The sequence below is a fragment of the Dendrobates tinctorius genome, unplaced genomic scaffold, assembly GCF_039654945.1.
Source record: "Dendrobates tinctorius isolate UK_male_01 unplaced genomic scaffold, ASM3965494v1 ptg000151l, whole genome shotgun sequence".
NCBI lineage: Eukaryota > Metazoa > Chordata > Amphibia > Anura > Dendrobatidae > Dendrobates > Dendrobates tinctorius.
Window position 1 is genome coordinate 26615966 of NW_027361818.1, and position 13634 is coordinate 26629599.

Consider the following 13634-nt stretch of genomic DNA (forward strand, 5'->3'; position numbering starts at 1 on the left):
CAGAAAGGGATTAAAAAATTGTGCTAACGTAAATTAGACTTGTGGAAAATGTTATTTATTAACTATTTTGTGTGACCTATCTGGGTGATTTAAGGGCATAATAAATCAAAATTTGAACATTTTTAAATTTTCCAAATTTTTGGCAAATTTCAGGTTTTTTTTACAAATAGACCAAAGTCAAATTGAAGAAATGTTATCACTATCATAAAGTACAACATGTCACAAAAAACAATTCTAAATCAGTGAGATCCGTTAAAGCATTTCAGAATTATTACCTCATAAAATGACACTGGTCACAATTGTAAAAATTGGCCTGGTCAATTTATTTAGATTTATTTTTTTTTATTTTTATATAGCGCTAACATATTCCGCAGCGCTTTACAGTTTGCACACATTATCATCACTGTCCGCGATGGGGCTCACAATCTAAATTCCCTATCAGTATGTATTTGGAATGTGGGAGGAAACCGGAGAACCCGGAGGGAACCCACGCAAGCACGGGGAGAACAGGTTGGGTTTGGGTGGGCTATTCCAAGGGTCCTGGTTTTTCTGTTTCACCTACATGTGTCAGGGCTTTATGGTGATGGGATCTTGGTCATTAACATATGACAACAAAGGCCTGTTTCACACTTGCTTTTTTTTGCAGCGCGTTTTTCCCGCAAAAAAACGCATTGAAAAACGCATACAAAAGCATACAACTGCTGCGTTTTTTTCAAGCATTTTTATGAGCATGCATGAAAAAAACGCAGCGTTTTTATGCGTTTGTATGCGTTTTTAGTGCGTTTTTACCGCGTTTGCGTTTTTTTCCAACATTAGGTGGCCCCTCACACTAACCCAAACCATGACTTTACTAACCCTAACCCTGACCCTAACCCTAACCCTAACCCTGACCCTAACCCTAACCCTAACCCTAACCCTAACCCTGACCCTAACCCTTAACCAAACCATACTTAACCCTAACCCTGACCCTAACCCTAACCCTAACCCTGACCCTAACCCTTAACCAAACCATACTTAACCCTAACCCTGACCCTAACCCTAACCCTAACCCTAACCCTGACCCTAACCCTAACCCTTAACCAAACCATACTTAACCCTAACCCTGACCCTAACCCTAACCCTAACCCTTAACCAAACCATACTTAACCTTAACCCTGACCCTAACCCTGACCCTAACCCTAACCCTAACCCTAACCCTGACCCTAACCCTTAACCAAACCATACTTAACCCTAACCCTGACCCTAACCCTAACCCTAACCCTGACCCTAACCCTTAACCAAACCATACTTAACCCTAACCCTGACCCTAACCCTAACCCTAACCCTTAACCAAACCATACTTAACCCTAACCCTGACCCTAACCCTGACCCTAACCCTAACCCTAACCCTAACCCTAACCCTGACCCTAACCCTTAACCAAACCATACTTAACCCTAACCCTGACCCTAACCCTAACCCTAACCCTAACCCTGACCCTAACCCTAACCCTAACCCTTAACCAAACCATACTTAACCCTAACCCTGACCCTAACCCTAACCCTAACCCTAACCCTGACCCTAACCCTAACCCTAAACCCCCTTAACTAACCCTAACTCTAACCCAAACCCCTAAATTCCATGGTTAACAAAAAAAAACGCATGTGCAAAAAAACGCATACATAAGCATGCCAATGCGCACATATGCGCACCCATAGACTTATATTGGGTGTCTTGCTGTAAAAAAACGCATTGCGCGCGCATGCGTTTTTTTGAGGCAAATCGGACGCACAAAAAATGCAACAAGTTGCATTTTGTGCGCCCGAGCGCATACCGCAAAAAAAACGCATGCGCGGTAAAACGCGTACAAACGCATGTGTATGCGCACATAAGCGCATCCCATGCAAAGTATAGGAAAAAAAAACGCATGCGCTATTTAGCGCTAAATTACCGCGAAAAAAAACGCAAATGTGAAACCAGCCAAATTCCCATATGTAAATTAATATGAAAACTAGTGGCCAGGCAGCAGCTCCCATAAGAAGCTGGTGGCGAAACACATGTTGGAGTGAGGGGACGCCCAGAGCACGTTCTCCGTGGTTGATTCATTTCTTACCTCTGGTGCCAGGTGCATATGTTTTACTCATTAGGGCTTTCATCCATATCAGTACCATGTGATTTAGCTACCCCATAACCTATACCAGTAGGAGGGATCCCATACACTTTATGAACCTGCCTGGCCACCAGTATAGTATTCTGTATCCTTTGTATCCATTATTTGGTGGGGTTATATGAAGCTAGTTGTACACGGATTTATAGATTGAGTTATGTGCTGTGGTATTTCCTATAGGGGAGTCACTGTACATTTATTTACCCCTTAAAGCAACCAACTCCAGATCTTTTTTGATATCCCCCCTGATCTTTAGCTCTATCTGAGCTCGGCGTCCCCCAATGGCATTTTTACTTTTGACAAATTATGTTTTTAATGGTATTGTGTAAAATTAATTATTTTAGTTTCTCATTGTTGGATCTTTTCTTGCTTTCCTATATTTATTTATATATGGGAATTTTGTTGTCATATCATAAATGATGTGTCTGTTCTGATATAAGACATTGTGTTGACTGGTCATTAACGCGCAAACCACCTTGGGGAGAAAGGGGGTTAATGGATGAGGTTATGTGAGCCTTAATTTTTTTTAAAAGGCCTTCACGTCGATCTTGAACCATGGTGGCCTGGTGGATGAAATATCTGTAGGAAGATCGATCTTCTGCAACCCTAGGTAGGTCCATTGAGGATTGATTAATAACATCAAAAAATCTGGTTGCTGATCTTCCCTCTTCGCATTGTGCCTTCTTGTCGTCCGTCCATCATGTCCTTTTCTAGTCATTGATCTCTTTCTAAGATAAGTCCAAAATAGGCACGTCGTAGCTTGAGGATCCTTTCTCGAATGAAATGTTAGGGTCCCGTTACACATAGCGATCCCGACAACGATACGACCTGGTAAGGATCGCTGGTGCGTCGCTACATGGTCGCTAGTAAGCTGTCAAACAGGCAGATCTACTCAACGATGCAGCAACGATGCGGTGATTCGTATAACGACCTCGGCGGTCATTGGGACCTTGTCTCACAGCAGCTATACTGACAAATCAGACCTCGATAGAAGTGAGTTCTGAGTCGCCAATGAGGTTGCTCGTCGTTGTTATGGTATCAAACACAGCGATGCATGCTGGCCAGCGGGACACCAACAATCAAAAAATGGCCCAGGACATTCAAGCACGATCAGCGATATCGCAGCGGGGGGGGGCGGTCGCCACTATGTGTCACACGTAGCGAGATCGCTGTTGCGTCACAAAATCTGTGACGTTTCAGCAATCTCGCTAACGATCTCGCTATGTGTAACGGGGCCTTTAGGCTTGATTTGTTCTTGTTTATGTATTGGCCAGGTTTTTGTATTTTTTTGTATTGTGTTACCACAGGAAAGAACCTCAATTAACCCCTTCCTGACATCCGACGTACTATCCCGTCCATGGGACCCGGGCCCCTATGCTGCTGCCGGGGGCTCCTTCCCTGCAAAGCGCAGGCATGAGGAAGCCTTCTGCAGTGCCTGTGACAGATTGCTGATCTGTCACAGTGATCTGTGATGTGACAGATCAGCGATCTGTCACAGGACAGTGATGTCCCACCTGGGACTATTTAATAAAGTAAAAAAAAAAAAAAAAAGGGTTAAAATAAATTAAAAAAAATCGCCAAATAAATTAGAAAAAAAAAAAAATATATTCCCCCAAATAAATCCATTTTTTAGAAATAAAAAAAAAAACAATAAAAGTACACATATTAGGTATCGCCATGTCCGTAACGACCCGCCCTATAAAACTGTCCCATTAGTTAACCCCTTTAGCGAACCCCTTAAAAAATAAAAATAAAAAACGAAGCAAAAAATAATGATTTATTATCATACCGCCAAACAAAAAGTGTAATAACGCGCGATCAAAAAGACGCATATAAATATCAATGGTACCGCTGAAAACGTCATCTTGTCCCGCAAAAAACGAGCCACAAAACAGCATCATCCGCAAAAAAATAAAAAAGTTATAGCTCGCAGAATAAAGCGATGCAAAAATAATTATTTTTTATATAAAATAGTTTTCATTGCATAAAACCGACAAAACATAAAACAACGACCTAAATGAGGTATCGCTGTAACCGTACTGACCCGAAGAATAAAACCGCTTTATCAATTTTATCGCACGCGGAACGGTGTAAACGCACCCCCCCAAAAGAAATTCATGAAACGCTGGTTTTTGTTCATTCTGCGTCCCAAAAATCGGAATAAAAAGCGATCAAAAAATGTCACGTGCCCGAAAATGGTACCAATAAAAACGTCAACTCGTCCCGCAAAAAATAAGACCTCACATGACTCAGTGGGTCAAAATATGGAAAAATTATAGCTCTCAATATGTGGTGATGCAAAAAATATTTTTACAATAAAAAGCGTCTTTTAGCGTGCGACAGCCGCCAAACATAAAAAACGCCATAAATAGTAAATCAAACCCCCCCGTTATCACCCCCTTAGTTAGGGAAAAATAAGAAAATAAAAAAATGTATTTATTTCCATTTTTCCATTAGGGTTAGGGTTAGGGCTAGGGTTAGGGTTAGGGCTAGGGTTAGGGTAAGGGTTAGGGCTGAGATTAGGGTTAGGGCTAGGGTTAGGGTTAGGGCTGAGATTAGGGTTAGGGGTGTGTTGGGGTTCGGGTTGGAGTTAGAATTGGGGGTTTCCACTGTTTGGGCACATCAGGTGCTCTCCAAATGCAACATGGCATCTGATCTCAATTCCAGCCAATTCTGAGTTGAAAAAGTCAAATGGTGCCCCTTCCCTTCCAAGCTCTGCCATGCGCCCAAACAGTGTTTTACCCCCACATGTATGGTATCAGCCTACTCAGGTCAAATTGCAAAACAATTTTTGGGGTCCAATTTCTCCTGTTACCCTTAGGAAAATAAAAAATTGGGGGCAAAAATATCATTTTTGTGGAAAAAAATGATTTTTTTATTTTCACGCCTGAGCGTTATAAACTTCTGTGAAGCACTTGGGTGTTCAAAGTGCTCACCACACATCTAGATAAGTTCCGTGGGGGGCCTAGTGTCGAAAATGGGGTCACTTGTGGGGAGTTTCAATAATTTAGGTACATAAGGGGCTCTCCAAACGCACATGACACCCGCAGACCTTTCCATCAAAGTCTGCATTCCAAAATGTCACTGCTTCCCTTCCGAGCCCCGACGTGTGTCCATACAGTCGTTTTCTCCCACATATGGGGTGTCAGCGTACTCAGGACAAATTGGACAACAACTTTTGGGGTCAAATTTCTCCTGTTACCCTTGGGAAAATAAAAAAAATTGGGGACTAATTGATCATGTTTGTGGAAAAAATACGATTTTTTTATTTTCATGCCCGGGCATTATAAACTTCTGTGAAGCCCTTGGGGGTTCAAAGTGCTCACCACACATCTAGATAAGTTCCTTAGGGGGTCTCGTTTCCAAAATGGGGTCATTTGTGGGGGGTTTCCACTGTTTAGGTACATTAGGGGCTCTCCAAAGGCAACATGACACCCGCAGACCATTCCATCAAAGTCTGCATTCCAAAACGTCACTACTTCCCTTCCAAGCCCTGATGTGTGTCCATACAGTAGTTTTCTCCCACATATGGGGTGTCAGCGTACTCAGGACAAATTGAACAACAACTTTTGGGGTTCAATTTCTCCTGTTACCCTTGGGAAAATAAAAAAATTGGGGACTAATTGATCATGTTTGTGGAAAAAATATGATTTTTTTATTTTCATGCCCTGGCATTTTAAACTTCTGTGAAGCCTTTGGGGGTTCAAAGTGCTGACCTCACATCTAGATTAGTTCCTTAGGGGGTCTAGTTTTCAAAATGGGGTCATTTGTGGGGGGTTTCCACTGTTTAGGTACATTAGGGGCTCTCCAAAGGAAACATGACACCCGCAGACCATTCCATCAAAGTCTGCATTCCAAAACGTCACTACTTCCCTTCCGAGCCCCGACGTGTGCCCATACAGTAGTTTTCTCCCACATATGGGGTATCAGCATACTCAGGACAAATTGGACAACAAGTTTTGGGGTCCAATTTCTCCTGGTACCCTTGGGAAAATAAAAAAAGGTGACTAAAAGATCATGTTTGTGGAAAAAATACAAATTTTTTATTTTCACGCCCGGGCGTTATAAACTTCCGTGAAGCACTGGGGGGTTCAAAGTGCTCACCACACATCTAGATAAGTTCCTTGGGGGGTCTAGTTTACAAAATGGTGTCATATGTGGGGGGTTTCCACTGTTTAGGTACATCAGGGGTTTTCCAATCGCGACATGGTGTCCGATCTCAATTCCAGCCAAAAACGTCAAATGGCGCTGCTTCCCTTCCGAGCTCTGCCATGCGCCCAAATAGTGGTTTACCCCCACATGTGGGGTATCATGTACTCAGGACAAATTGCACAATAACTTTTAGGGTCCTGTTACCCTTGGAAAAATAAGAATTGAGGGTGAAAAGATCATTTTCGTGGAAAAAATATGATTTTTTAATTGTACGGCTTTATGTTATAAACTTCTGTGAAGCCCTTGGGGGTTCAAAGTTCTCACCACACATCTAGATAAGTTCCTTATGGGGTCTAGTTTCCAAAATGGTGTCATTTGTGGGGGGTTTCCACTGTTTTGGTACATCAGGGGTTTTCCAATCGCGACATGATGTCCGATCTCAATTCCAGCCAAAAACGTCAAATGGCGCTGCTTCCCTTCCGAGCTCTGCCATGCGCCCAAATAGTGGTTTACCCCCACATGTGGGGTATCAGCGTACTCAGGACAAATTGCACAATAATTTTTAGGGTCCTGTCACCCTTGGGAAAATAAAAATTGGGGTGAAAAGATCATTTTTGTGGAAAAAATATGATTTTTTAATTGTACCGCTGTACGTTATAAACTTCTGTAAAGCCCTTGTGGGTTCAAAGTTCTCACCACATATCTAGATAAGTTCCTTGGGGGGTCTAGTTTCCAAAATGGGGTCACTTGTAGGAGGTTTCCACTGTTTAGGCACATCAGGGACTCTCCAAATGTGACATGGGGTCCGATCTGAATTCCAGCCAATTTTGCATTGAAAAAGTCAAACGGCGCTCCTTCCGTTCTGAGCTCTGCCATGCGCCGAAACAGTCGTTCCCCCCACAAATCAGGTATCAGCCTCATCAGGACAAATTGCACAATAACTTTTGCAGTCCAATTTCTCCTGTTACCCTTGGTAAAATAAAAAAAATTGAACCTGAATTATTTTTTTTGTGAAAAAAAGTTAGATGTTCATTTTTTTAAAATATTCAAAAAAATTCCTGTGACCCACCTAAAGGGTTAATAAACTTCTTGAATGTGGTTTTGAGCACCTTAAGGGGTGCAGTTTTTAGAATGGTGTCACTTTTGGGTATTTTCTATCACATAGACCCCTCAAAGTGCCTTCAAATGTGATGTGGTCCTAAAAATAAAATGGTGTTGTAAAAATGAGAAATCGCTTGTCAACTTTTAACCCTTATAACTTCCTAACAAAAAAAAAATTTGGTTCCAAAATTGTGCTGATGTAAAGTAAACATGTGGGAAATGTTAGTTATCAAGTTTTTTATGTGCTGTATCTCTGTGATTTAAGGGCATAAAAATTCAAAGTTGGAAAATTGCAAAATTTTCAAAATTTTCGCCAAATTTCCGTTTTTCTCACAAATAAACGCAAGTTATTTGAATGAAATTTTACCACTAACATGAAGTACAATATGTCACGAGAAAACAATGTCAGAATCACCGGGATCCATGGAAGCGTTCCAGAGTTATGACCTCATAAAGGTACAGTGGTCAGAATTGTAAAAATTGGCCCGGTCATGAACATGCAAACCACCCTTGGGGGTGAAGGGGTTAACCAATGCTATCTTCTACTTTGTTTAAAAAGTTGTCTGGCATTATTATGGTGATTCGCACAAATCGCATCATGAATTGTTTAAATTTTCTGCTAGTTTGATAAAATCTGGCTTAAATTTGATTCACATTAAATCATCCCCTATTGATTATTGCTCGTAGAGATATTTTGATATCCTCATTCTTCAGACTGTATATAATGGGATTGATGAATGGAGTAAATACAGTATATAGCAGTGACAGAATCTTACTAAGGTTTAGGGTTTCTCCTCCTTTTGGAAAAAGATAAACACTCAGTAAGCTAAAGTAAAATATGGAGACCACGATGAGGTGGGAGCTACAGGTGGAGAAGGCTTTCTGTCTACTGATGGTAGAATGGAGTCGTAAAATGGTGATAATAATATTAGCATAAGATATTATTATAATTGTGATAGGAATGACAAGTACAGGAAAGCTCACAATATGCATCTCAATTTCAATAATGTAAGTATCAGAACAGGCAAGTTCTACTAAGGGAACAAGATCACAAAGAAAATGGTCTACGATGTTTGGTCCACAAAACTTCAGCAAGGAAACATTTATTGTGTCCATAAATGCACAGAAAAAACCAACCAACCAAGACAGGATGGCCAACTTCACACAATGGCCATTTGTCATGATAGAGGTATAACGGAGTGGATTACAGATGGCCACATATCTGTCATAGGACATCACCGTGAGAAGAACACATTCAGATGTTTCTATAGCAGCAAAAAAGTGTAATTGAGTCAAGCAGCTGAAAAAAGTAATGGTCCCCCCATTATTTAGTAGTATATGAAGCATGTTTGGAACAATATCTGTGGTCAAAACAATATCACTTATGGACAGTTGTGTGAGAAAGAAGTACATTGGAGTGTGGAGGTTCTTGCTGGTGGACACCAGGGGAATAATTAGGAAGTTCCCACATATTGTCCCACAGTAAATCACCAGGAGAAGACAAAACAAGAAAATTATTGAATGTCGACTGCTTTGAAATCCTACAAGGAAAAATTCTGTGACAGCAGTGAAATTTTTCTCCTACGAAAGTGCAAAAAAAGTTAATAATAATGTATCTGCTTTTTTATTAGCTCAACTAAACACCACATACAGTTGAACAGCCACATTGTCCCAAGCTCCTGCTCTGTAAATGGTCCACAGCGTTCCAATGCAGTCATCACATCTGCTCATACAGTTGTGGCCAAAAGTATTGACACCCCTGCAATTCTGTCAGATAATACTCAGTTTCTTCCTGAAAATGATTGCAAACACAAATTCTTTGGTATTATTATCTTCATTTAATTTGTCTTAAATGAAAAAACACAAAAAGAATTGTCCTAAAGCCAAATTGGATATAATTCCACACCAAACATAAAAAAAGGGTGGACAAAAGTATTGGCACTGTTCGAAAAATCATGAGATGCTGTAGGGAAGGTGACCTGACGGACGGACATGTTAGAATAGAGAAAGATAGGTTTGCACAGTTTAGATAGGTGTCAGTTACTACAGTGGGGAAACAGCTGGGAAAGAGTAGTGGACGTGCAGTACCTTGGGTTGACCATTAGAGGGCAGGGAGGAGTGTGAGCAAAGGACTTGACATCAGCTTAGGGCTTAGGAAACCGTTGGTCATGGGGGGCGGAGTTACAGGGAAATGGGAATGGTATAAATACTGAGGGAGGGTTCCAGAAAGTTCCAGTCCCCAGGGGGAGCCCAAGTGACAGGAGAACTGCGACAGTTTGTGCAATCTGAGGAAAACCAAACGAAGGGGACTGAGGAGAGAAAACGTCAGGGGGGTGGTCCTGACTGGAATTCTGCAACAGAGACAAGGCAAAGAGAGTACGCATACCGTGTTAAGGACGATGTTTGACCAGTGAAAGTACTGTTGGTGTTCAGGCCTACGGCAGCCACAGTGACGGAGCTGTCAGTGCGTCACAAGTGTAAAGGGACGGTACATATTAATACGTCCCTGGTGTAACAGTGCAGTGTGCATAGCGGGCCCGAGGAACGGAGGGCCGTGAAGTGAAGTGTGGTGTACTTCTGTTGCCGTCAGGCAGGCGGCGGCTGAATAAACTTGGACCTGTTGTACCCGAACATGGCCTCTACGTGTCTCTGTACGTCTTTGCGCGGTAATGAGAGGGACCACCCCCCAGTCCGGCCCACGAACCCTACACTTGGCGTAGTCAGCAGGATCGCCGCCGCTAATACATTATATTCTGCGGCAGACCTGCCTCAAGGGATGGACAAAGGCTTGGACTATACCACTTGGATTATAAACACCTGTGGATTACAAATTACTCACCTGTGGAATACAAATTGGGAGCGCTGTGGTGGATCTGCATTGCCAGCAGAGGATCCGGGGCGGTACCAGGTACTGTGCAGTATGGCGGTATTGCTTCGGCGCAGAGGAGAGGTCCGGGTGTTCGCAGTTGTTCAGAATGGACTGGGACCCCCTCCAACGTACTCCTGGGAGAAGCGGGGTGTACCAGGAGGCAGACGCTCCCACACACTGGACCCTGGCCTATGGGTGGAGATGCCTGCTGATGCCCCACCCCACAGAGGGAGTGACACAGAGGAAAAGCTTGGGTGCGGCTGCTTGGCGCCATTCGATTACTGCCCATCGGACGGTATGAGACGCTGCGGGTGTCGGGGCATCGGCCGCCTGGAGTGGCAATGGCGGCAGGAGACCTAGCTATGCCAGAATACATCACCCTCAGAATCACGGGCAGAAAGCGGAATGCTGAGCGGGGGAGCGGAGCCTGTGCGGAGCCCTAAGGAGTGATGCCACTGATACCAGCGGAGGACTTCCCCATGGAATCCCTGAGCCTGGAGGCTGGGCCTGCTGAACAGCGGAATGAGCAGCGGAGGCTGCAGGAGGAGCTGCGTGGTGACGTGACGGAGGCCGCAGCGCCGGGGAAGATGAGAGTTCCCCCCGGCCCTGTTGTCAGCTCCGCAGGCGGCTCCCACCATACAGCTGCAGCGAGCGGCACCCTGTGTTCCCAAGGGCCCGGCTAAAGAGGGCCCGACCATCTATGCAGAATTAAGCCGGGCCTCCACTCCAGCTCCTGAACCATCCCGCCCGGTGTCGCCAGAGCGGAGCCTAACTTTAGAAGGCGCTGATATGCTTTCCCCACCGCTGGTGTTCTCTTCTTCCAAATCGGCTGCTGCTCCAACTCCAGTTGAAACCACGGGTGCGGCCTGTTCTACAGCCGCGGCTATGCCTGCATTGGTGCTGGCTGCGGCCTCCATGGCGAACCTGGTTATTCAGACTCCCGGAGATACGGTTGTTTCCGTCCGCCACCCGGCCCCAGCGGCTGCTGGGCCGCTGACCTCGTCGGCCGCCTCTGCCCCAAGCTCTTTTTTGTCTGAGTCCCGCCCACAGGACTCTGGGACTGGCACGGCACCCTCCGTTTGGGTCGCGGAGGTGATCAAGCAGAAGAAGGCCCGGGAGCAGGAGGTATGGAGCCTGCTCCACTCAAAAGGGGAGGCTGGCATGGCGATGAAGAGATCACGGGGACGGCTGGTATACACCAACATCGATAGAGGATACGGTTTCATCCGGGATGAGACTGGACAAAAGGTCTATATTAATGTGGCATCTATTCGTCACGGCTGGGCTCTGCATGAGGGGGACTGGGTGACGTACTACAAAGAGTACTGCTCCCGTGGCTACTACGTGGTAGCTGTGGTTGCTGAGCCAGAGGACCGTGAGCCCCCGTAGTGAGAACCCCTAGGACACTCCCTACATCCTGGGAGCTCCACGGCTGTGGGGCCCCTCACTGCCGGCCACCTGGGAGTGGTTTGAACTCTCAAAATTTAATTGCACCGTTGTGCACAGCATAAGGACAGTTGATGTATACGTTAATGAAAAAGTTTGAAATACGAAGTTAAAGTTTTTGGTTGAATTAAGCCTGGCAAAGCGGGGATGTCATGACGGAGGGAGTGTCTATGTTAAAGGAAGGGGGGAAGAAGGAAAATATGCAATGTTATGTTGTTATGTGTTGGTTATAAAAGCAAATGAAAATGGAAAAAAAAAATAAAAAAAATGGGGTACTTGTGATATTGTAAAGTTGTTTTGTTGTATAATATGCACAAGTAAGTGCAACAGGTCCGGGTAAGGGAAGGTCTGTGTGACCGAAGTAAGCGTGAGACCGAAGGGGTCTATGAGTTGAGAGGGTGTGGGAGACCGAGACGCCGACCATGACCTGTAACTGAAAGAAAGGTAAAAGAGATGGAAGACGTGAGAAAGACAGTCATCCTAGGTCAGGTCCCAGACACTATGAACACCCCTGAAGGAAGAAGGCGGACGCCGGCAATGATCTGGTGCGTGTGAGACCTCGATCATGGCGTACCAGACAGTGGAAGGTGGCAGTAGGGGAGAGTAGGGGAAGGTACACGCCATAGAGAGAATATGGGTGTACCTAGCCCAATTTGAAAGACGTCATGTGGCATGCGCGCTGGTGAGTAGCAGTAGGCTGCTCAGAGCAAGGTGCTCCCAGTTTGGTTCGGCCCCCGCGGGTAGTGGGTTTGGCCCAACAGTTGGTCCGACAACAGAGTGTAGGTGAAGCTTCAGAACGACGAAGGCAGGGATTACGATTGTCGAGGACGACAATAGATAAAGGAAGGGAGTGTGTAGGGAAGTTGACCTAACGGACAGACGGATATGTAAGGCCTCTTTCACACTTCAGTTTTTTTGCATCAGTCAAAATCCGCCAAAAGGACGGATGCTGGATTCGTTTTAGAACTGATGACAACGGATGCCACCCATCCGTTTTTGTGATGGATCCGCAAAATGAAGAATTTTAAAGGAATCGCAGCCTGGAAAAGGAGAGAGAGAGAGAGAGAGAGATTTTTTTTTTTGGTCCAGCACCCAGAAAGAATTTTGGGTTAAATGAGTGTCTGGAGGATCCGCCAGAAAAAAAAACGTTGCAAGCTCCGTTTTGAAATCTTTGAGGATGATGACGGACAGCAACTTTTGGCGGATCCTCAAAAAAAACGGATGCAACGGACAGCAATCCGTCACAATCCGCCATTAATGAAAGTCAATGGAGAAAAAAAACGGATCCTCAAAAGAAAATTGAGGATCCGTTTTTTTTCAAAACCTGGCGGATTGTGACTGATTGTAAAAAACTGAAGTGTGAAAGAGGCCTTAGAATGGAGAAAGATAGGTTTGCACAGTTTAGATAGATGTCAGTTACTACAGTGGGGAAACAGCTGAGAAAGTGTTGTGGACGTGCAGTACCTTGGGTTGACCATTAGAGGGCAGGGAGGTGTGTGAGCAAAGGACTTGACATCAGCTTAGGGCTTAGGAAACCGTTGGTCATGGGGGGCGGAGATACAGGGAAATGGGAATGGTATAAATATTGAGGGAGGGTTCCAGAAAGTTCCAGTCCCCAGGGGGAGCCCAAGTGACAGGAGAACTGCGACAGTTTGTGCAATCTGAAGAAAACCAAACCAGGGGGACTGAGGAGAAAGAACGTCAGGGGGGTGGTCCTGACTGGAATACCGCAACAGAGACAAGGCAAAGAGAGTACGCATACCGTGTTAAGGACGACGTTTGACCAGTGAAAGTACGGTTGGTGTTCAGGCCTACGGCAGCCACAGTGACGGAGCTGTCAGTGCATCACAAGTGTAAAGGGACGGTACGTATTAATACGTCCCTGTTGTATCAGTGCGGTGTGCATAGCGGGCCCGAGGAAA

The 13634-nt window shown here is 44.7% G+C and overlaps 1 protein-coding gene across 1 annotated transcript; it reads right to left on the bottom strand.

Moving 5' to 3' along the window:
* Positions 1–8057: 8057 nt before the first annotated feature.
* On the bottom strand, positions 8058–11183 carry LOC141050125 (olfactory receptor 2D2-like). Its single transcript, XM_073546957.1, has 2 exons — positions 11069–11183; positions 8058–8938 (listed from the first exon to the last, which is right to left on the bottom strand). Exons 1-2 carry the CDS (start codon positions 11181–11183, stop codon positions 8058–8060), a joined length of 996 nt encoding a protein of 331 aa, XP_073403058.1.
* Between the last annotated feature and the right edge of the window lie 2451 nt (positions 11184–13634).